The 24,892-nt window shown below is 44.9% G+C and overlaps 1 protein-coding gene and 1 pseudogene across 1 annotated transcript; both read right to left on the bottom strand.

Moving 5' to 3' along the window:
• Positions 1 to 15,177: 15,177 nt before the first annotated feature.
• On the bottom strand, positions 15,178 to 16,709 carry LOC136470565 (putative disease resistance RPP13-like protein 1; annotated as a pseudogene).
• A 3,993-nt stretch (positions 16,710 to 20,702) lies between these two features.
• On the bottom strand, positions 20,703 to 24,690 carry LOC136474772 (uncharacterized). Its single transcript, XM_066472331.1, has 10 exons — positions 24,452 to 24,690; positions 24,174 to 24,356; positions 23,816 to 24,031; positions 23,550 to 23,732; positions 22,719 to 22,940; positions 22,461 to 22,577; positions 22,193 to 22,336; positions 21,915 to 22,016; positions 21,409 to 21,477; positions 20,703 to 21,290 (listed from the first exon to the last, which is right to left on the bottom strand). The coding sequence occupies exons 1-10, from the start codon at positions 24,617 to 24,619 to the stop codon at positions 21,057 to 21,059; spliced, it is 1,638 nt and encodes a 545-aa protein (XP_066328428.1). The 5' UTR covers positions 24,620 to 24,690; the 3' UTR covers positions 20,703 to 21,056.
• Between the last annotated feature and the right edge of the window lie 202 nt (positions 24,691 to 24,892).

The following is a 24,892-nucleotide window of genomic DNA, read 5'->3' as shown; positions in this document are numbered from 1 at the left end:
GTGGTTTCTTTTCCTAGTTCTTTCTCACTTAAAGCCCCCAAACCGCCAGTTTTATAAGAGAAGAATTCTTAACAGTTTTGCCTGCATTTAGGTATCTATCAGTCTATGTATCAGTTACAGAAAACAAGTGTTTGTTCTTAGGAACAAGAGAAAACATGAAGCATCTCTAAAAGTAAGTCATTTAACTGCCCAAGCAGTTTCCTAGTTCTTTAGTCACTTCATATCAATATTCAACCCAAGAAAGGGTTCAGCAAATAGAGAGCCATAAACGGCTGCTCTCAGGAGTCTAACCACCAAACAAGAATGCAGCAGCTTGCTCCTCTGTCGACACGGAATTTTGTCCTGTGCCGAGGACACACGAGCAAGCCGGAAGGGTTCGTTCGATGGAGCTGGAGATCCGCCTAGCTTTAGCGCAGGGGTGGTCGATCCTACGCACTTCTCTCGAGACGTGCCAGTCAATTTGATTCTGCAATTGACAATGAGAGAAAGTTTATCAGTAATTAAGGGTGGAATATGCCGGTGTTGACAGACAGTCCCGAATGTGCAGCTCTGAGAGCCGATATGAAAGGAGATTGACTAAATAGTCGATTCCAGCATATTCATAAGAATAAATCTGTTAAAGCTCATGGGGTTTTGTAAGAAGAATCGGTTATAGTTCAGGATGAATATCATTGTTTAGACAAATATTGGTCACTGACAAAAGGATATCAACAGTAATTAGTTCATGCTAAGCCAATGACTGTAAGTAACCGAACCCCTTTTATGTAAAAGAAACAGCTCATCATTATTCAACCATTTAATAAAGATAAATCTAATGAACATATTAGATCTCATCTATCGCTATGACCAGTGGGGTATGAGGCAGAATCATACAGGCCGTAGAAACAACAATAGACTCGACAACCCTAACTTATTACTAATATTAGTAGGGCATGAGGCAGAATCATGCAGGCCATAATATAATAATAAGATCATGGGGCTAACACATCTTTCAACCTATCGCTACTTCAATGATCTCGTGATGTGAACTATTCGTGAAAGTGCTCGATATCGGCTAAAACAGCCGATTTAGGCATAGCGCACAGTTAAGGGCATGTCCTCTCATGAACAAATCTACCAAATAACGATCCTTACTCTACGGTGCTAACAGTAGGGTATGAGGCAGAATCACACAGACCGTGATAACGGGTCATGGAACAGTTTTGCTAGCCAATAGATCTACTCAAGATCAAACATGCCTTAACCGCATGCTATGCACGATCAAGATTGATGTAAAATAGCCGATAAAATCATAACTCATCGTTTAAAGTGCAGATTAGATCAGTTTAAATTAATAAATAATGGGTTAAAAAGATATAAGGCTGATCTAGATTAATCCCAATCGGGCAAAGTGATATTTCTGTAATTAGATAAATAATGGAAGCAATAAGCAATATCGGTAACTTAATGAATCTATCTGATGGAACGCCACCCTTAGAGCCAATAACTTGACCTTAATCTAGTTCGAGCAGTGGAGGTCGATCGGATCAATGCAGTCATACTTGAACTAGATAAGAGTCGATAACTAACTCATACCAGAGTAGCAATGGAGGTCGACCGGATCGATGCAGCCATACGAACAGAGGTATAAGCCATGACGGTACTTACAGACAAGTAGCGAAGGTCGACTGGATCGATGCAGCCATACTTGCTGAAGAACTCGTTGAGATCTACTCTCCTCCTACTCCTAAGGGGTGGTCGGAGCCGAAAAAAGTAAGTAACTGGTATTTGATTGATTTTGTGTCTTTTACAAAAGTCGGGGTTTGATATTTATACCCGGGACCTGCGCATGACTCCTATCTAAGCATGATTCATCACAAATTTTGACCCTAGAGAAAATATTCCTAATTTAAGATAACTTGAACTCTAATCTTTCCTTTTTTGTAGAGTCCAACATGTCCCGTCCTGGCGCCGATCATAGCCTTTTCATTATCCGCTGGCGCTATCTGAAGAAAGTCGATTTCAGTTTTGCATTCGAATCAGCTGGTTCCGATCTGCACGCAATTGATTCATTGATGGCATGATCTTGGGAGTTTTTGAGTCCCTGTGACTCTTCTTTTAAATTTTGGTATAAACACAGGCCCTCTAATTTTAGGATAAAAGTAATTTTATTTCAAAATTATCACGTCTACGCCCCCAATAGGTCCGCAGTCATGGGTAAAGAATCTTGATCTGGGGTCTACTATTTGTCGCCGTCTATGTCAGCTCATGAGCCCATGCTTCAAAACTTTTACGAGAGCATCATTGCTTCATGGGCATTTAGATTCATCCTTCCAGGCCTACTATAAAATGTCTATCCGACCCTAGCGAGAGCAACTCAATAATCCAGCCATGTTTCTTTTCTATCTGCCTCCTCGAGTGCTCCCAACGCCGCTGGATCCTCCATGGTCTATCCTTTTGCTATGAAGATCTTCAGTGGTTAGAAGAATTCTTGTGTATAGGGTGATTGTGTCGCTCATTCTAGCGCCTTGTTGAGCAAGAAGACCAGCTATTATGGTTAGAAGAATTCTTGTGATGTCACCTGAGTCTTCTCTCCATACTCGCAAAGCTGTTCTAGTGTTTGCGAGGGCTAAAATATGTGGACTCCTCCTTGTTTGCTCCTCCAAACGCCCATCGGGAAAGCCACAGGCTTTTTTCCATAGTTCCTCAATTTACCGAGAAATCGACTGAGCATATGTTAGGCCAGCGACCTTTCCTCTTCTCTAGCATAATTTTATCAATGGGCCGATGTTGATTCAGTTCATGACGACCTTCGACCTTGTGGGGACCCGGACTCCCTTCAATCCAAAGAAGCCTTGATAGGTTGATCTCTGGTCAATGTAAATTCTTCGTATCCATCCCACGATATTTTGTAATTTGGGGAAGCAATAAGTTTGAATCTGTTATCTCTTCATTATCCGTCCCCTAAATTCCTAGAGTGTCGATCCGCTTCCGTTTCTGATTCCAATTTCACACCCCTGATGAAATCTATCTTCTCGCCTTCCCGGGCTATATATATGGGCCACGGTCGTGGATCGAACAACCCGCTTCATCTCAAACCTTCTGTATCCTTAGGATAGTTTCTGCTTTTTCTGTAGGTTTAAGATCATAGAGAACAGCAAGAGGTCTACCGAGGAGGCCCTCAACGGATCTGCATCATCGCGCTAGCGCCTTCATCGCCAAGAGGGTGCAACTCGGGCTGCTCCCATTGTTCGAGAGCAGAGGGCTGACTCTGTTCAGCCTTTAGGGTCACCTTCAGCACCAATTCGCCACCAGCTCCCCCGCTACCCAAGGAGGTAGATCAGCAATGACAATCTGCTGGCCTCCATCGATCGGACTGACCAAAACCTGGCCAGCTATCTTTCCCTTGTAGAGTTAGCTTTGGCCATGATTCAAGGCCGATCATCCCTTGAGGCCAGCCCAGTGGGGGAAAGGTTGGCCAGAGCTGAAGCTAGAATCATGGGTGAGACATCCACCACAATCTTTCTATCTTCTTCTCCATGGTTTTTCAGACGTGGCACACCCTGGGGAGCATGAGCATTTAGTTGAGGACTTTTCTAGCGTCGTCAACTCTGTAGCCTTCAACACCCTGGCCGATGATGTAGTAAGCAAAGTGTTTTCTGGCCTGTAGCTTGTAACAGGTGATATTCAGCAAACAACTTTTTTGTCTCGTACTTCATACACATTTCTTTGTCTATGTTTGCTTTGCTTCTATAGGCGATACACATCGTACCGGCTTTTACCCCTTCGGGCTTATTTTTGCACTAGAGGCGATACCTTTCTGATATCGGCTATCAGAGCTGACGACCGAACAAATTAGTTATTAAGTATTAATCTAAACGCTAGGGTAATATTTTTTTAGATATTTCCCATTGATTGCTCGGCCAAATTCTTTCTCTCCGTTTAGTGTTTCCAAAATATAAGCATTACCAAGCGCACAACGTTTGATCCGATAAGGTCTTTCCCAGTTAGGTGACCATTTGCCGAATTTATTGTCCTTCGACCCGATCGGCAATTTCACTTTCTAGACCAAGTCTCCTTCAGAGAATTGCTTAATCTTGACTTTTTTATTATAATATTTTGCAACCCTCGGTTTATTGGCTTTGATATTTTCAAGAGCACGCAGCCGAAGGCAACTCAAGTCCTCCAAATTGTCAATCATAAGATTCTTGTAGACTTCGGCTAACAAATCATTCTGTAGTATAACACGTCTTGATCCAGTCCAAACTTCCCAAGGAAGAACTGCATTATGGCCATACACAAGTTCATAAGGCGACATTTTAATTGATCCATGACATGCCATCCTATAGGCCCACAGTGCCTCATTTAGCGTCGAATGCCACTTCCTTGGCTGTTCCTCGATCTTTTTCTTGATCAGCTTAATCATAATTTGGTTGGACGCCTCTACCTGGCCATTAGCCTGAGCATAGTAAGGAGAGGAATTCAATAGCTTGATTCCCATACTAGCAGCAAAATCCTCGAACTCTTCTGATGTGAATATTGTCCCTTGATCGGTAGTTATAGTTTGAGAAATCCTAAAATGATACACAATGTGTTCCTGGACAAAATCAATCATGTTCTTTGAGGTTACCGTCTTCAAAGGAATTGCCTCAACCCATTTAGTGAAGTAATCTATTACTACCAATATGAACTTATGTCCTTTGCTTGAAGGCGGAAAAATTTGGCCAACTAAATCAATTCCCCAACCTCAAAACGGCCATGGTTTGATTATTGAATTTATGGCCGACGCAGGCAATCTTTGGACATTATAAAAACATTGACAGTTCTAGCACCCCTTGTAATATTCAAAATAATCTTCTAGTATCGTTGGCCAGAAATATCTAGTTCTGCGAATAATCCATTTCATCTTATAAGCCGATTGATGAGCTCCACATATCCCTTCATGCACCTCACCCATCAACACCTTAGCTTCTTCTTGGTTCAAGCATTTGAGCAACACCCCATTGACTATTTTATAATAAAACTGATCATCTAACAAAACATACTTAGCTGATTTATACCTTAGCTTTTAGGTAACTTTCTGAGATGGATCTATATCAGCCTGGGCGTTCGGTTTTAACCGACGGTTCGGTTCGGTTTTTCGGTTTTTCAAAATTTCGGTTTTTCAGAAAATGACCCCCGATCGGTTTGTTAAAATTATAAAAACCGACCAATTTCGGTTCGGTTTTTTAGTTCGGTTTTTCGGTTAAAACCGAAAAAACCGATGCAAATAAAACAACAGACAGGCTAAACTGACAGCAGTTCATTCTTGACAGAATTTACTCAATTTAGAACAACAGACATTATTTGAATACTCAAGACTGTTACAAGCTTAACAATTCAATGCTCAAATCAAATATTACAAACTTGTAGTTCAATGCTCAAATCAAATTTACAAATTGGATAAACAACAGGAAATCAATGCAGGTTCCAGACTTCCAGCCGGCAGCCAGCTTGCATCAACAACAGCAATATCCAATAGAAACCAAACACCACTACACCAGCAATAGACTTCGAGCCACCAGGATGTGTCCAACCAGATTGTTGGCAAAGCACCAGGGCACTATATCAAGATGCAGTATATCAAGATACTCAGATAGCACTATATCAAGATGCAGTAGTGCTATATCAAGATAGCACTATATCAAGATGCAGTAGCAGTAGTAGTGCATTTTCTATGATCCTCAAAAGGGTCTAGCAGTAGCAGTGCATCACCTGTAATCCAGGCGTCCAGCTAACCAACTTACCATTATCAAGATGCAGTAGCAGTAGTGCTATCCTTAGAAATGGCCAGGGCACCAATTTCTACAATAAGTGTAGTCATGTTACTGTAATAAGCTATCAAGATAAATAATAGAAATGATAACAACTTAGACTTAGCATTAAAAATTACCTTCCTCAAGCTTGGCCAATTCGTCTGTGTCCTCTTCAACACTGATGTAGTTGTTTCCACAAAGCCAATCATTTGTACAAACGAGTCGCTCAACCATTGTTGGTGTGAGTGATGTCCTAAAATCATCAAGTGTTCTTCCACCTGAACTGAAGGCTGACTCAGAGGCTACTGTTGAGATAGGAATTGCCAGAAGATCATGGGCCATATGAGACATTATGAGAAATCTAGTAGCATTGTTCTTCCACCATTTCATAATGTCAAAACTTTTACTAAGCTCCTCATTATCTTATGAAAGGTACTTGTCTAGTTCAGACTTCACAGTGGTATTGGCACTCCCCTTATTGCTCATCTGTTGTGCAATTATGGAGCTCATCAATCCAGAACAAAATTCTGGTGTTTCTTGAGTTTCAGCAGGCACCTTGTCACTTGGAGATGGAGCATACAATTCTCTGTACTCCTCAAACAAAGCACTAAAATAAGTGTTGACTGTTGCCCACAGTTTCTGACCTATTTCATCACCAAACATTACCATAGTTGCCATCTTGACATAGTTAGAAAGTTTGAACCGAGGATCAATACCAACACAGAAAAAAATAACAATGTTAAGCAATTGATCCCCCTTGTCTTTCTCTCCTCTCTTCTCTCTATCCCCCGGCCTTTCTCCATACTTCTCTCCCCAATATTTGTAATACTTCACTAACATTTTCTGGCCCATTTCCTTACATAATGTATCTTCACTATGACACCATTGTCTCAGCAGAACCAAAACATCAGCAATCTCATGAAAGTATGTGTGAGATGTTGGGCGACTTGTGGTAGAGACACGAAGGGTCAGCTCATAGAAGTATTTAAGAAATTGAGCCATTTTCCTTGCCTTTTCCCAATCTGATTTGATTGGAACTCCTGGTGCTTTCTCACTCTCTAACTCTAGACTATAGTATGGGTCTTCATCACTATACCTTTCAAAGGCCTTTTCATACTCTTGTGCAGTTTGTAGCATCAGGTAAGTTGAGTTCCACCTAGTGCAGACGTCTAGGTTGAAAAATGCTTTGGTCTGAACCTTTGCTAACTCGGCACATTTCTTGAACTTTACCAACCTAGATGGTCCACTCCTAACATACTTAACAGCAGCCCGAACACGAGCGATTGATCTATCAAATTCTTTCAGCCCATCACCTACTATCAGGTTGATAATATGTGCAAAACACCTCATATGAAGGTACTCTCCTTCAGCAACACAGCCTTTTGATTCATTCAGGACCCTCTGCATGTACTTAATTGCAGTGTTGTTTGCACTAGCATTGTCTACTGCTATTGTAAAAACATTCTCAATTCCCCAGTCAGCCAAGCAATTCTCTAAAGATTTCCCAATGTCCTCCCCCCTATGGCCCTTAACTAAGAAAAAACCAATAAATTTTTTGTGCAAATTCCATTCATTGTCAATAAAATGTGCTGTAACACACATGTAATTATGACTGTTCTTAGCCGTCCATGTGTCTGTTGTCAGGCTAACTCTTTCACAGTTGTCTTTCAAAAATTTCCTAAGTTTTTCTCTCTCATCATCAAACACTTTCACACAAGCTCTAGTGATTGTTCTTCTAGATGGCAAAACAAAACGTGGGCATGCTTTTGACATAAACTTTCTAAGGCCAGAACGTTCAGATAACACAAAAGGTTGCTCATCTTCTATTATCATCTCAGCAAAACTCCTCCTTAACTCCTCAGGATCAAATTTCCAAGTAGATAGAGTACCAACACTACTATTGCTAGGGCTAGGTTGTAGTTGTAAAGTACCTTGATTATCTACTACAGGTTTGTGAGGATTCTTCTTGCAGATTTTCAAATGAGCCTTCATGGAGGACGTACCATTTAACTTTGTGTCACAGCGGAGTTGCTTGCCGCAGTACTTGCACTTGGCTCTCTCCTCCCCATTATCAAGTTTGATCTTGCTAAAGTGTTCCCAAACATCTGATCTTGGAACCATGGGCTTCCTTTTCTTGCTTCCCTCATCTCCCACTTCCTCTCCATCCTTGGACTGCTGCTGCTCATCCTGCTTGTCATTCTCCCCATTTACAACTTCATTCTCATTCACTTGAACATTTAGATGCGCCACTGTTTCTTCAGTGTCCCCCATCTACAAGACATCAAAACAAAAACCAGCCATCTAGGTACTTAGTCAGGGTACAAACTAACTAACTAATCAACTCGCTTTGTCACAAAGCAACCAACAGGCATCTGGATCTATTAGGCATTAAGCAAGAACAAGAAGAACTAAAGACTTACATTGGAGGACTGCTCTGTTCTTGCGGCCGTGGTTGAGGAGCTTGACGACGGTCGATGGTGGCGCCTCCGCTGCTGGCCGCCTGGCGCCCTGAACTGCTGGTTGCGTCGCCTGTCGCGCCTCCGAAGGGTTAGGGTTAGGAGCGAGAGTGCGAGGCTCTGCGGAGTGCGTGCGGAATGCGGTGCTAGTGCGACTGGATTCGTCGATTCGATGCGGGGAACTAGGGAACTGGGGAGTGAAGGGTTAGGGTTACTGCCGGTGCGACTCGATTCGTCGATCTCGATTCGATGCGGGGAAGTGGGGAACTGGGGAGTGAAGGGTTAGGGTTAGGAAGTGAAGAGTGAAGTGGTCAAGTGGTGCGGGTGCCTGGTGCGGGTGCTGCCATGGGTGGTGCCGTGATGGGCCGGTGCCTGGTCACTGGTGGGTTGGTGCCTGGGCTGGCGCTCAGCGAGTCAGAGTCAGCGAATAGCGTCACAGCGGCGGCTCAGGGCCTCAGGCGCTCAGCGAGTTTAGCGTTCGGTACTTTGGTTCGGTATGGACTTGAAACCGAAGCCGAAGCCGATAACCGAAATTCACGGAATTGGAAACCGAAACCGAACCGAAAAACCAAACTACCTACTATTCGGTTCGGTTTTGGTTCGGTTCGGTTTTCGGTTTTCGGTGAAAAAACGCCCAGGCTGAGATCTATAAGGTAATCGGCTATTTCAACTCTCCAATCATCACTTGAGGTTTCACTGCTCAAGACTTCTTGAAACACTTGATATCTTGATGCACTTTGAGCTAGACGATTAGCCTCTTGGTTTTGTGCTCTTGGAATATGTTGGTAAGAGATATGAAGAAACTCCTTGAGCAACTTTTCGCACTCATCATAGTATCATTTCAAAATCTCTTCTTTGCACTCAAATAGGCCGATCAACTGATTAATAATTAACTGTGAATCTCCAAATACTTCAGTTGCTTTAGCCTTTACTTCATGAAGAAGTTGAAGTCCCTTAAGAACAGTTTCATACTCCACTTGATTATTAGTAATCATTGGTTCAGTTGGAAGAGCAAACTCAAAACTTCCCCCCCGAGATGAAATAATAACAATACTAATGCCACCACCTTGCTTGCATGATGACCCATCAAAGAATAACGTCCAAGGCATCGGCTCTACATAACCAATGCTTGGCTTATGATGCTGGGTGACAATATCGACCATTATTTGTCCTTTGACTGCTTTAGCTGATTCATATTTCAAGTCAAATTCTGATAACGCAAGAATCCACTTTCCCACTCTTCCATTCAGTATTGGCATTGATAATATGTGCTTAACCACATCGGCCTTGGAAACAACTGTACACTCGACCGATAATAAGTAGTGTCGCAACTTAGTGCAAGAGAAATATAAGCACAAGCACAACTTTTCGGTGGGAGAATATCTTGTCTCTAGATCCAGTAGTCTTCTACTCAGATAGAAAACAACTCTCTCTTTTCTTTCAAATTCTTGCATAAAGGTCGATCCAATTGTCTTGTCATCAGCCGATATGTATAACTTAAAAGGCTTACCTTGCTGAGGAGGGACCAACACAGGTGGACGCTTTATGTATTCTTTTATCTCTTCAAACACCTTTTGTTGTATGTCACCCCATTTGAATTCTTGATCATTCTTCAACTTCAACAAGGAAGAAAATGGTAGGATCCTTTCTGACAAATTTGAAATGAATCTTCTGATAAAATTGATCTTACCAAACAGAGATTGCAACTCTATTTTGATAGTCGGGGGAACTGCATCATCAATTGCTTTTATGCTTTTCTGATCAACTTCGATTCCTCTCTTGTGGACCATGAATCCCAAGAATTGTCCAGCTGATACTCTAAAAGCACACTTATTAGGATTCATCTTTAAACCATGTTTTCTTGTGCATTCTAGAGTCTCTCGTAAGTTAGCCAGGTGCTCTTTGTACCCTTTGGATTTTATCATCACATCATCGATGTAGATTTCAACAATCCTATCGATCAACTTATGAAAAATGTAATTCATCGCCCTTTGATAAGTTGCACCGGTATTCATCAGACCAAAGGTCATCACAACCCACTTGAATAGTCTGATTGCGCTGGGGCACCTAAAAGTGGTCTTTGCTATGTCTTCCTCAGCCATAAAAATTTGGTTGTATCCTGTATTACCGTCCATGAAGCTAATAACCTTGTGCCCGGCTGCTGCATCCACTAACATATCAACTACCGGCATCGGATAACCATCCATGGGTGTGGCTTTATTTAGATCCCTGAAATCGATGCAAACTCTCAATTTTCTATTCTTCTTATATATAGGGACAACACTCGATATCCACTCTGCATATCGGCATGGTCGAATAAATTTTGCTTCCAGTAACCTTTCAGTCTCCTTTTTGATATCATTGAGCACGTTCAGGTTGAATCTCCTTAGAGCTTGTTTAAACGGTCGATATCTAGGTTTGATTGGCAACCGATGTTCAACAATTGACCGGTCTAAACGGAGCATCTCATAGTATTCCCAAGCAAAGCAGTCTTTAAATTCTTTTAATAAATCAATTAATTCCCGCTTATACTCTGGATCCAACTTAGCACTTACGTACGTCGGCCTAGGTCTTATCTCTAGGACCAATATCTACTTCTTCTAATTCATCGGCCAACGCGAAGCCATATCCTAGTTTGCCATCTGTACCATCTATTGAATTATCCATTAACACAAATTTTCAAAGCCGACTACTTGGATCGGCTGTTGGCTTTCACCATTGACTCTGAATTCTGACGGCAACAGAAAAGTCATTTGGATATTAGCCGATGGTTGCTTTCTATCGGCTGTTTGCTTAGTATTCCACACTTGAGGTTTACCGGATGTCTAAGCTTGTTCCATCTCTTTATTCCTTAGGCGTTGCACCCTTCTCTTTTGGCTTCTTGTTAAACCTCCTGGACACCATTGGCCTTCCTGCCAAACATATTTTCTTTTGTTGCCTTCTTGTCCATGATCAGCCCAGTCTTGGTCAATAATTTGCTTTCCAAGCCGATCATGAACATTTTTATTTTTTAAGCGCCGATCCATGTTATTATGACGGTATGCATCTTGAGCATGGATAGATCGGCGGTTGGTTTGAGATTGCCTAAACTCCCAATACTAATTGCTGCAATCTAGAAAGTCATGTCTGATAGGCAACTTCAAACCTTCATTCCAACAATGTCTGAAGAATGGACAATTCCAATATGATTCGGCTTGTTTCCTTTCACACCTCTATCTTTCCAGTTGACGCTGGTATTCTTGATCCTTTAACCAACACTAATAATCCTTTTCCTTCTGCCGCTGCCACTTATTCAACAGAATCTGAGATGTAACTTGTGGCTTTGTCGTCCCTGCTTTTGACGTTCCTCCCTGTTCATATTGGCTCTTTTGCTTATCGTGACGTCTCTTAATTTCCCTGTATTCGTTAGCCGATATTTGCATCTTGGGATCGACTGTTCTAGCTTCTTTTGATTTGGCTAATGTTAGGACCTTAGTCTTTCCTTTGAGTAGCCCAGCATCAACCATGTTTTGATCTCCTGGGAAAGGATTATCATCAACTTTCATTTTCCAAGGCGTATCAAATTTGAGCCTTCCTTGCTGAATAGCCCTCTGTATATGCTGCCGGAAGATTCTGAATTCATCAGTGGAATGAGAAGTAGCATTATGGAACTTGTAGAACTTCTTATTCTTTAATTGATCAGGGGGCAATATGATATGACCATCGAGCAACTTGATCTGCCCCTTCTCAAGCAAGAAATCGAAGAGCTTGTCTAATTTTGTGACATCAAAGTCATAGCTCTCCTCGACTCATCTTCCCCAAGGATTTGGCACCATTACTGTTTTCTTGCCCTAATTCCATTCAGCCGCAGCAACCTCTTCTTCTTCATCTTCATAGCCATCATCGACTGAGTATGGATTGTAAGCCTCGGGCACTATGGTGCTTTTCTAAAATCGGGTATCTCTACGCATACTCTGGAATTGGCTATTGAGTGTTATTACTCATTGAGCCAATTGACCCAAGTTATCAAATTCTTGTCCCATCAGTTTCTTTTTCCACATTAGCAGCATTTCTTGAACGGCTAAAGCAGCTAGTTGATCATCAGCCAGGTTTAAGGAGAAGCACAAGTTCCTAGTCTCTCAGAACCTCTGAAGAAATTCAATACCCGATTTATTAGTCTTCTGCCTTATAGTTGTCAGATCGATAATCTTCTTTTCTCCAGTCCTAGCATAAAAATATGTATGAAACTTCTTCTCTGGGTCAGCCCAATCGGCAATGGAATTGACTGTTAGTGATGAAAACCAAGTGAAGGCTGACCCTGATAGGGACAAGGAGAAGAAATGAACTTGATGGGCATCCTCAACTGATGCTTCGCCCAATTGTGTAAGATACCGACTGACATGTTCTATCGTGCTTGTATTGTCTTGGCCAGTGAACTTAGCGAACTCTAGGAGCCTGTAATTTGTGGGAAAAGCGACCAAATCATACCATTCTGGATATGGACGTTTGTACGAGAAGGTCAGCCCTTTTGGCTTCAGACCAAACTGATTCTTCATCATCTCAGTCACCTTCAGTAGCAACTCATCAGTATTTGAATTTGGATTTCTCTGCACCTGCTGACCCATCTGTGGATTGAAATCTCATGTGCCTTGATACCCTGGATTTGGAATCATGTGAAGGGTGTTATAGTCTAATCTATAGTTATATCCTTGTGGAACCTCTATCTGCTGGGTTCTTTGCTGGCTTGCTGCTTGAAGTCTCTGATTATAGACATAGGGATCTATATCTTTATAGATCCTTTGAATTGATGGTGCTATTTTTTTAGTCGACGATGGTATGTGGTCTGATGTGCTAAAATTGATCACCTGGTTTTGACTTTGCCCCGCCGGCTATTGCATATATTGTACTGACGGTCTAGGATTATACTGTGTTTCATTCGCAGTAGTACCTTGAGCTTGTTTAGATGAACCCTGAACTGCCTGGACAACACCATTACCAGCTGGTGCTGCTTCTTGATGGCTGGTATCGACTTGATTAGTCCCTTGGGTCAACGAATTTAGAATATTGTAATAAGCCGGCCCAACTTGACCAACTAAAAATCCATGAATTGCTTCTTTCATGGCGTTGTGGAATGTGTCCAAGAAAGCTTCATTTTGGCTTGATATGGCATCACAAACAGATTTGTCTACAACTTCTATAAAGAAACGCATGTCTTCAGCTTTAGTTTTGTCTGTCTGCCCGTGTAGTAGAACTCTTGGTAGTGGAAATTTCTGAACAATTGTGCTATCACGTGTTTTGGTGAAGGACAACAAATATTTTCTCTAAAATTCTTCTGTAGCTTTGCTGATGACATCTTTATCTCCATCAGGTAGATCTTCATAATGTGGTATAAGGATGTCTTTGTTGTTGTGAACCGCCATGACGATTGTGGGGTCCCACTAGGCGTGCCAGAAACATATGTCGACATGGAATTTCGTCCCGTGCCAAGGACACACGAGCAAGCCAGAAGGGTTCGCTCGATGGAGCTGGAGATTCACCTAGCTTTAGCGCAAGGGTGGTCGATCCTACGCACTCCTCCCGAGACGTGCCAGTCAATTTGACCCTATAATTGACAAGGAGAGAAAGTTTATCAGTAATTAAGGGTGGAACATGCCGGTGTTGCCAGACAGTCCTGAAAGTCCGACTCTAAGAGCCGATATGATAGGAGATTGACTAAATAGTCGATTCCAGCATATTCATAAGAATAAATCAGTTAAAGCTTATGGGGTTGTGTAAGAAGAATTGGTTATCGTTCAAGATGAATATCATTGTTTAGACAAATATTGGTCACTAGCAAAAGGATATCAACAGTAATTAGTTCATGCTAAGCCAATGACTGTAAGTAACCGAACCCCTTTTATGTAAAAGAAATAACTCATCATTATTCAACCTGAAAGGATCAAGATGCCCAAGAGGGGGGCTGAATTGGGCTAATTCTAAATTTCTTTGCAATAATTAAACTCTACGGTTAGCCCAATTAACCCTTTGTGCTTATAAAGTGTTTCTATTGATCTAACACACAAAAGTTTAGCACCGTAAGTTCCAATCCTACTCTAGCATGGTAATTCTAAGAATGTAAAAGACAAGAATTGAATTGCTCAAAGTAAATGCTCAAAGTAAAGAGAGAAAGAGGAACGCGGTGATGTTTTGCTGAGGTATCGGAGAGTTGCCACTCCCTACTAGTCCTTGTTGGAGCACCCGCGCAAGGGTGTAGCTTCCCCTTGATCTGCGTAAGGATCAAGTGTTCTCTATGGGTTGATTCTTCGATACTTCATCGCGGTGAATCGCCCACAACCGCTCACAACTTGAGTTGGGTCATCCACAAGCACCGCCGGATGATCATCAATCTCCCAATCACCACCAAGTTGTCTAGGTGATGGTGATCACCAAGAGTAACAAGCACGAACTCTCACTTGACCACGACAAGCCTAATGAGAAGAGTGGATGCACACTTTGCTACTCTTGATCTCACTAATGAGGGCTCTCTTTGGGATTCTCAAATCTCAATTATCTCACTAGGACCATGCTCTTCGTGGCACTCTCAAAGGTGTTTCTCAGCTGTTGAAATGAGCAAAAGTACCCCCACACACGAATAAAGAAGTATTTATAACATGGGCTAAAAACGAACCGTTATGTGCCTCTGCGGGGTGACCGGACGCTCCGGTCATGTTGTGACGTGATTAAAAAATATAGTTACTAAATCACAGAGGAAACCAAAACAGTGGTAGATCTATCTAATACAAAAAAAACCTTGGTAAAGTAACAACTCTAGTATTCTGTGAGATCGAACTTTCAAAACACATGGATACAAGAAAACAAGCAATTATTCTTAGATGCTCACGCAAAATCTGACCAAGGAAAACAAATCTAAAAAAGGATGTATAGTGAAACTACGTAACATTCAAAGGGAATCGGATTTAAATAGAGAGAATTCTGTATTTGGTACTAAAACAAATCGCTCTTTCGTATTTGGCACTGGAAATTTTGAACTTCCTTATCTAGCATCAACTTAAAAATTCCTTCCATATATGGCACTTTCGTCTATTTGATGCAGTAACGGTGTCAAGTGCCACCTAAAATGACATATATGCCCTTCTATGTATCAACAACATGTAGTGCCAGATAGAAAAAGAATAAATAGACATAATGTCAAATAAGGAAAGCACAAATATTACAAATATACTTGTGAATGAAACATAATATTTTGATAATTGAAGAGTGACAATAATAATCAATAAATTTGATGCACAAGCTTCACAAATCTGACCACATTGTCAGCATACTTAAAAAACAAAAAAAATATATAAACACCTTGCACACCTCACAATGAACAAATCTGGACTAGCAGATCTTTGTCGAAGACGAAGCCCTTTGGAAACAATGAACAAAACGCAAAGCTACGCTTCAGCGGCATGAACAGGTGGTCGTAGCTCACCTTCAGCACCGGTAGTACCAGATTCTTCACCTCATTGTCAGCCCACAAGACGTTATTCAGAACTTCATCCCAGTGCTTCCAGCTGGTTGAAGCACCCAGGGCACTACCAGCTGCCTCTGCCGCCAATGGCAAGCCCTGACATTTCTTCACGATCTTCTCACCGATCTCTACAAGTTCTTGGTCGACGTTGGCATCACTATTCGGCAGTGCCCGTCGCTGGCATACACGCCAGCAGTCTTCATCTGACAAGCATTTGAGATGATACACCTTGGTGCTCACCATCCTGGTAACCTTGTTGCTCCTCGTAGTCACAGCAACCGCGCTCCCCGGAGCGCAGCGGCTCAGTGGGGCCGTCAGGCTGTTCTAGTGGCTGGGATTGTCATCCCACACATCGTCAAGAATGATTAAGCACCTCATCCCCGCAAGGTGCTCGACTATGAGCTCATGAAGCGTGCTCAGCTCGCCACACTCCGGGCGTGATCTGGTGACCGCCTCGATGATCTTGTGGGTCACGCTGACGACGTCAAACTCATAGGATACCCAAATCCAGTGTGTCAGTTTGAAGCACGACTTCACGGCTTCCATGCCATAGACATGCTGCATCAGAGCTTTCTTGCCGACGCCGGCCATCTCGACGATGGGCACGACAGCGTAGGTCCTCCCGCCGTCCAGCTCCCCGCGTACCAGCGCAGCGACCCTCTCGATGTCGTGCTGTCGCCTGTGGAGGCGCTCGAGACGGGGAAGCGCGCTGCTTGGCATGAGCGGGCTCGCCGCGGGCCGGGGCACGCCATCGTCGGGCCACAGCCGGAGCTTCTTCCTGTCCGACGCGATCACCTTGTACCTCGCCCAGATGCCATCGATCTTGCGGCGGAGCCACCTCGCGATCTCCTCGTACCGCGCCCCCGCCCCGCGAGATGGGGCCAACACCGGCCGGTGAGCCCGCCCCACCGCCGCGTCCCCTGTCGGAAGCTCGGCCCGCCCCGCTGCCACGACCCCTGCTAGACCCGCTCGTCGATCTGCCACCATGGGGAGACCTTGGCTGAGGGACCAGCGCCTCTAGCTGAAGGAAGGGCGCCGTGATTTGCTGGGCGCCGGCGGCCAACGGCTCCTCCGCCCCATCCTCATCTCCTCCGGCTTCGGTTTTGTTTTTTTTTCACAGGAAGAGAAGACTGACGGTGAAGAGACCAAGTAGGTGTGTGCGACCAAATTAAGCAGAGGGCTATTTTGGTACTTATTAAAAAAAACTGACATTGTCAACGAAGTCAACAAATGGATGGATGACCAAAATGGACGGAAGTGCCATATACGGAAGGAATTTTCAAGTTGATGCTAGATAGGGAAGTTCACAATTTCCAGTGCCAAATACGAAAGAGTGATTTGTTTCGGTGCCGAATACAAAATTCTCCCATTTAAATAACCTGTGATCGTCACGTGCTTCCAAGTTAAAAGGGTTTAATGATTTTGTTGCTGCTCACATCAGGGCTGCCTACGCGGGCCTAGACAGGGATGGATGAGATGCAAGTAGGAAATACAGTAGGGGATTAAATGGCTCACCGCTGGAGACTGCCTTCGCTATCTGGATGGGGATGGCCGGGTTGCCGCTGCACTCCACAGAAATTTGGGGATCTTCATTATCTGGCTGTAGGTCACTCGATTGGGTCGAGCGAGGTGTGGCGGCCGAGCAGGTCCGAGTGGCGTGTTCTGTTCACCCGCACAGGCGAGAGGCCCTTGGGGGAGAAGAAACCGACGCCGGCACCAGCCCCGCACAGCCTGGTGTGCACCGCGGGGCTCCTCGACGCCGCCTCCACCTGCCCCAACGGCGGGCACTCCGCAGCGGTGACCGCAACGGTGCGGGTGCAGGGGGCGTGGACGGGGGCTGGCGAATCTGTGCCCTCCTTGGTCTAGCTCCGGTGCGACGGGGAACGCGACTCCGGTGTAGAGACAGGGAGCGCCGAAGATGGTGCTCACCATCACCTGCCCCTGCCCATGTTGCCTCCTCACCTAAACCCTCGGCCTCCACCTGGGTTAGGATGCCTCCTCACCGGATCCACCGAGGGCGAGCGCCTCCCCTCTATCCGATCTGCCTCGTCGCCTGATCAGCCGAGGGCGACGGCCTGCTCACCGACCGGACTGCCTCATCTGGATCCATCCTCGGTGTGGGAGGGGAGGAGGCAGGGGGGACGACGTTTGGAACCGTCGATGCCCTGGCTGACTGGGTCGCCGGGGGCTTGGCGAGGGAGGCCGCGGCGAGGCTGTCGGGCGATGGTGACGGCGGAGGAGCGAGGCCAACGGGCGATGGCGGCGCGATGGGATCGGTGGGGAGGAGGTATCGCGACTGGAAAGGAATGTTTTGGAGCGGAGATTTGGAGTCGTGGGGAGGAGGTCCCACCTGCCGGCGCCGTGCGTTTGAACTGCGGTATCGCACAGACGGGAGTGAAGAGCGACCCCAAAAAACCGCACGAAAAAATAGTCTTACTTTTATTCTTTTTAGTTATAGAAGATTTGAGGAGCCGTCGCTTTGGTTGGCGCGAGAACGACACGGGCTGAACGCTGAGCGTGTGGAAAGAAGGGACGCCAAGTGAACTAGGAAAAGAGTCCAAGAAGAGACGTCGCAGCTGGTTGCTCTCGTCTCATGGTCATGGACCCTATGGGGGAATTCCGTGCGAGCCATTAAAAAAGATCGCAATTTCCTGTGAGTCACTGGAAAAGTTCAGCGGACTTCAGCATCACTACTCCAACTTTATTTTTTTTGCCATCTATGCTACTGCCGTCAGATTGGATTCTAACGGTGTCAAATTACAGGTGTGAAAAGTCGAAAATACCCTTAAGTCTAAATATGTCATTAATTTTTTTTAGCATCTTAACAACTTCAAATGAAAAAACCAAAAACTAGAAATTTATAAATCTCGTCGAGATCTATAATTTTTATATAAAAATTATCTTCATTTAATTCCACAAAAAAAGATATGATTTAATATGATTAATATATCTTATAAAAATCATATCTTTTTTGCGGTATTAAAAGAAGATAATTTTTATATAAAAATTATAGATCTCGACGAGATCTATAACTTTCTAGTTTTGAGGTTTTTCATTTTAAGTCATTAAGATGCTTAAAAAATTGATGACATATTTTAACTTAATGGTATTTTCAACTTTTTACACCTGCAGTTTAACATCGTTAGAGCCCAATCTATTGACATTGAAGATAAAAAAAAAAGTTAAAACATTTTCCGATGACTCACTAGATTGCGATCTTTTTTTAATGATCACGAGGAATTCCCGCGTAACGTTACCCCCAACTTCCCTTTCTTGTCATTGGTATTTCATCGAACACATGGCGGGCAGGAGCAAGAACGCCGCCCGGCACCTGCAGAAAAGCATGCTGCGGCTGCCCGCCGGCGCTAGCAGCGGCAGCTCCACATGGAGGAGCAGCGGGCTCCGACAGCATCTGGGCGCGTCGGGGTGGAGCGGGAGGAGCACGGACGAGGCCGACGACGGGTAGTTCCTTGGCACGCCGCCGGGCACGGCGGGGAGGCGCCGGAGCGGGGCGCGGTTGTAGGGGTCGAAGACGACGGCGCGGTCGTTGGCGAAGACGAAGACGGTGCCGTTGGGGAGGAGGTGGAGCAACGGGTACAGGTTGTTCTCGGCGTCGGGTCCCATCGTCTCGTCCAGGAACGGGAAGAACGTCAGCGCCGGCGCTGCGTCGTCGCGCGGGAAGTACTCGAGGTTGAACTGCCGCCACCGTTGGAGAAGCCGCCGGTCTGGAGAAGCCGTCCGCGCACTGCCACTTGCCCGCCGGATCCCGTGCGCCGCCGTGCGTTGCCACGCGCCTCCGGGGGCCGCCATGCGCACTGCCACGAGCCCGCCGGATGCGGCCCGCGCGTTGCTGTGAGCCCGCCGGGGGCGTCGCGCGCGCCCAGGGGGGAGCCCGCGCGCTGCTGTCCGCCGCCGCCTCCTCCCGCGCGCTGCTGGTTGCCCGCCCGCCGGTGCTAACACTAGCCTCCGCCGCCACGGTCACCACCATCTCCCCGACGCTGCCCCAACCTCCCGCAGCCGCCATCTCCTTCACCACGGCGTCGGTCTCGCCCACGAGGCCCGCCGAGACCTAGTGAAGGGCGGGTTACTCCGGGGAGGCCACGAGGACGGCGGCGCAAAAGAGAAGGAGGTCACCGGCCTCCTTGCCCGCCGGCACCTGGCCTGGGGCGGGGAAGGGGAAGGCGAACGGAGGGATTAGGGACGAGGTGGGAGGTGAGATGCCGGGAGGTGAGGCGCTCGCTTACCGCTGGCTCCGTCTCGCTCCACTGGGCCAAGCCGTGAAAAAACAAACCCCTTCGTTTCCTGGGAGCCAGGCTGCTGGGTGCTTTGAGTAGCGTGCGAGCCGGGCTGGAAAATGGCCCAACGGCAATCAAACACGCACACTGCAGCTCGGGGGCGCAGCCGGACCGTTCGGCCAGCGTACCAAACACGCCCCAGAGTACCGGTCCCCCAAAGTCCAGAGCCCGGCCAACATTCGCTGTGTTTGTCGCCGGCAAGCAAAGAGCAGGGAAGGATTCACCCCCGCCGTCTTCCGTGCCGTATACTGGGTGCTGGACGGGCCCGGATAAGGATGAAACACCGTTTCAGGGGCACAAACAACCGCTGGTGTCAATTCCGAACAGGTGGAAGTTCGTAAACCTCCTTTTCCGTCACTATCGAGCATCATTTGCTTTTCATACGAATCAATGCGTACGGAACCAATGTGAGTATAGCTAACGAATTCCTCAAAAAAAAAAGTATAGCTAACGATAACCAAAGCCTATTATTGCTTTGCATGCGAATCAATGCGTGTGGAACCAATGTGAGTATCTAACGACAACCAAAGTCTGCATTTGCATCATTTCAGTGTTTCCGATAACCGAAGTCTACTTTTGTTCCGAAAATCGAAAATATCATTGCGGGCCTCTGCGGAATTGCTGGCACGGCAGATTTACATCCCACAAGACCTCAACAAAGCAACTTAACAGAAAGTATGCTTTCTTCACTTCGAAAGAGAAACTGTTTGTTTTATTATTGAATGTATGCGGCAAGCCGGCAACTAAATAAAAATAGCATGATATAAGCATTTTTAGCTTGCCGCACTAGGCGTTGCAAAACAACTCCGTACTTACAAGAAATCGAGCAAGCAACTTTTTTAGCTCGATAATTTTCCGAGGCGCATTTTACATGTGCCAAAAATATCATAAATGAGAACCACGTCAATTATCTTGGTCAACAATTCAAGGCCACGCAGCATTGAACTTCCGTTTTCTAGGGTTCCCGTCTGTTATTTTTTTCTCCATCGTTGTCAAAAAGAATAAAAATGTGGAGATATATCCATTTTTAAATGGAAACTCACTTGATTTGAAATCCAGATTCAAGAACAACCCAATTCTCGATGTCTCTGGCCAAATCCTCCGCTAGCCCAGTATACGAATGCGGGGTTAGCTGCGAAAGCCTTGATCGAACCTCCTCCGGTATGTCTAGACCATCAATGAATTGTTGCATGCTGTCCTTCGTGACAGCTTGACCTCTCGTCAGTTCCTTCAGCTTCTCATAAGGTTCGGGTATTCCATATCTTCGCATCACCTACAAAGAGTAATAACAGTAACGTGATACATGCCTGATGCCCACACAATAAGCACTTTCTGACAGCAACCAGAACCGAATTTAAGGGGAAATGGACAGAAGAAAACAGATGCCTTACTGTCTGTATTGGCTCAGCAAGGACCTCCCAAGTTTGCTCCAAGTCTTCAGCTAAACGTGATTCATTCACCTGTATAGGCACCAATTCAGCATAGAAGTTCTAGCCTGATCATAATTACCTAAAATGCATGTCTCAGGTCAATAGTAAAGAAGAGTAAACGTCTGATATTCTCATGCAATGGTCCAAGGGTGCAAGTATGTGCAGTTGGGCACCACAAAGGAACATCCTTATCCTACTAAGTTATCCTCAGCTGGTTTGAGTGGTGTGAACTTTTAGTTGGGTAGACGCCTACGCCTAGCGGTCACCACTAATTTATAGTGTATTTTTCCCTGTCAGGCCAAAACTTATGAAAATAGCAAGTGGTGAGGTAGGTCTATCTTCTTGATCATCAAGCATTCTGCAAGTACTTAATAATCATAAGCTAAAAATTAAACATGCATCAACTATATTGAAGGTACAACTATATCATCTGTAACGAGACAAAGGACAAGCTCTGGGTCACCTACCTGAACCTTGCTGATTCCATTCATGGTAGCTTTGTAAGCCAATAGAGAATGACCTAATCCCATACCCAAGTTTCTCAAAACAGTTGAGTCTGTCAGGTCACGCTGTCAATGATACAACATGGTGGTTCATCAGTATACGTATATACTAATGAGATGGTAAGTATAATTTATGATCCAATCTCGCATAGGTATCATGAATACAGGCACCAGATTTTCATCCTGACACCTCATGTTAGAAAAACTGAAATTCAGGCATAAAATTGAATTAGCGACAATACCTGCAACCGGGATATTGGCAGTTTCATGCTTATACCAGATAATATAGAATTCGCCTGACATAAATTGCCATCACTATTTTCAAAATCAATGGGGTTGATTTTATGAGGCATAGTGGAAGAACCAACTTCACCAGCCTTTGGTATCTGAAAAAAGAATTTTGGAAGATGTTGCAAGTTAATATGGGAGATAAAAATCAATACCATCAATTTGTTTCCTTGCAGTACAAGTTTAATACTCCCAAACTGTGTTGTCAACCCTTTAGTTTACCTGCTTGAAGTAGCCTAATGATATATAGGACCACATGTCTCTATCAAAATCAGTCAACACATTGTTGAACTGGGTGAATAGATTGAAGAGCTTTGATATGTAGTCATGAGGCTCAATCTGTAAAAGGGATAAAACTGCATCAGAACCAACAACATTGATGGTTATGATCACCCTAGAATTTGAGAAGCCTCCCTAATTGTGCAAGAACATAGAAGACCAGAGAAGAAACTAAATGTCAAAACAAAGAATATAGATCACCTGAGTAACGTAGGGATTAAACTGCAAACCCAAGGATCTAACAAACTCTTCTGCCACCTTAGGCCAATCAACTTCAGGATATGCAACCACATTGGCATTGTAATTGCCGACAGCACCAGCAAATTTCCCTAGTATCTTCACCTCCGAGAAACTCTTTCCTATATTAGATAATCTGGCCGCAAAGTTTGCCATCTCCTTTCCCACGGTTGTTGGTGATGCTGGCTACAAGCAGGAATTGAAAACAGTTTAAGACAGGGTTCCAAATCAAGTTTTTCTTGGCAAAGCAAGTGCATTACACTAACATACAAGCAATTGAGCAAGACAACTGTGTTCACTATTGCATCGAAAGAGTCACTGAGCTGTACTCCACAATGCAACACTGCTGAAGAACAATTTTTTACTTATAGAGATATTTCCCCCCCTTTTCCTGTACAAATGGAAAGGTTGAAGACTATCTGCCAGAACAGTATAATAATTTTTTTTTAAATTTCCTAGACTATGTTGATAAATAATGCAGGTTTGTTATTTCCTCCACCCATGTTGCCTTGGAAATAGCTGAATGAGTTGATCAATCATTCAATTCCATTCTTTTCATTATGAACTTATCAATTTACTATCACTAAAAATGACCTTGCTGCATCAACCAGGCAAACTTACAAAACATTAAGCCCCGATAAGTAATTATTTTATATCGTATATCTCACATAGAAGGCCTTTGAGAGCTGTCTATGGAGAAGCTATGCTTCAAACAAAGGGTACAAAAATCTTCTTGTTCTTGCTGTATAACAGTGTAACAAAATATTGTGGTGAGGGTGGCTTCATAAGTCATACCTGCCCATGAGTTCGAGCCAACATAGGGTAGCCTGAATTTTGTGTTGCCAACGAACACAATGCTCTGCAGATGTCGATCATGGCAGGGAACATAACTCTATTTACCCCCTCTTTCAGAGCCAATGCATGTGACAAATTGTTGATATCTTCAGAGGTACAACCAAAATGGAAGAACTCCAACACCTGGAAACAGGTTCAAGATGCCACTCAGCTTAAGTCTAACCAGAAATAATTACTCCTGTACACATTAAGATCCTAGTTGCAACCTTCGCAATCTCTGGATTTGAGCTGCACCTTTGCTTCAGAAAGTACTCGACAGCTTTCACATCATGGTTGGTTACTTTCTCAATTTTCTTTACTTCTTTTGCATCATCAATGCAAAAATTCTCGATAATAGCATTCAAGAAGGCCTGGGCTTCCTTGCTGAACTGAGGCACCTCAGTGATCTCAGGAATTTGAGAAAGTTTCAGTAGCCACTTGATCTGAAGAACAAGAAAGGCACGTCAGCTAAGCAAAATTGACAGTAACACCAGAAACAGGCTCTCAAGCGTCCAATCTCCAATAAAAAACTGTAGGCAGATACAGTGTTTGCAAGGAGCTCAAACTGTCCCGGATGTCAGATACCTCGATGAGAACGCGGTATCTGATTAGGCCGAACTCGCTGAAGAAGGGCATGAGCTCCTTGACGAAGCGATCGTACCGCCCGTCCAGCGGCGAGAGCGCCATCAGGCAGAACGTGTCGTGGTCCGGCAAGCTCCGCAACTCCTCCAGCGACCTCTCCGCCCAGTCCAGCGGAGCATCAGCCATCTGAACAACACGGCACAACCCGTAAGTCACAAGCAACCAATACCTCACTAGCAGGATTCCGGGAAGTTCCACGTGGAGGAGGCGTGCGTCGTCACCTCGCTGGAAGCTCCGGCCACGGCGGCGGAGGCTGAGCACCAGAGGCGCCGAGTCGGGAGTGCACAGGCGCCGCGAATCCCGGTGGCTCTCGGGGTGGCGACCGCGCGCGGAGAGGCCGCGGCGGCGGTTGCCGGGGGCAGGTGCTTGAGCGACGGCGGCGGTGACATGCTTCGAGAGGCGCGGCGTTTGCTGTTGGTTAAACCCTAAGGCGCAGGGGAGCCGAGGATACGGTGTGGGTGGCTGCGGGTGGGGCGTAAGCGTAAGGAGGGGATAAATTTGGAGTCTTTTACCTATAAGCCATTATAAAAGTTTTTAATTCCTTCTCTGCTTCAGAAATTTTGACTGTCCCTCCTCAATCTCTCACGCAAACTTTTCTGGTCATGTATGTCACTTCCGTTGATTTAGAGCGTGACGACCGGTAACAGAGGATAGAACGACCC

The sequence above is a fragment of the Miscanthus floridulus genome, chromosome 8, assembly GCF_019320115.1.
Source record: "Miscanthus floridulus cultivar M001 chromosome 8, ASM1932011v1, whole genome shotgun sequence".
NCBI classification, from domain to species: Eukaryota; Viridiplantae; Streptophyta; class Magnoliopsida; order Poales; family Poaceae; genus Miscanthus; species Miscanthus floridulus.
This window is presented reverse-complemented; position numbering and strand designations above follow the sequence as displayed.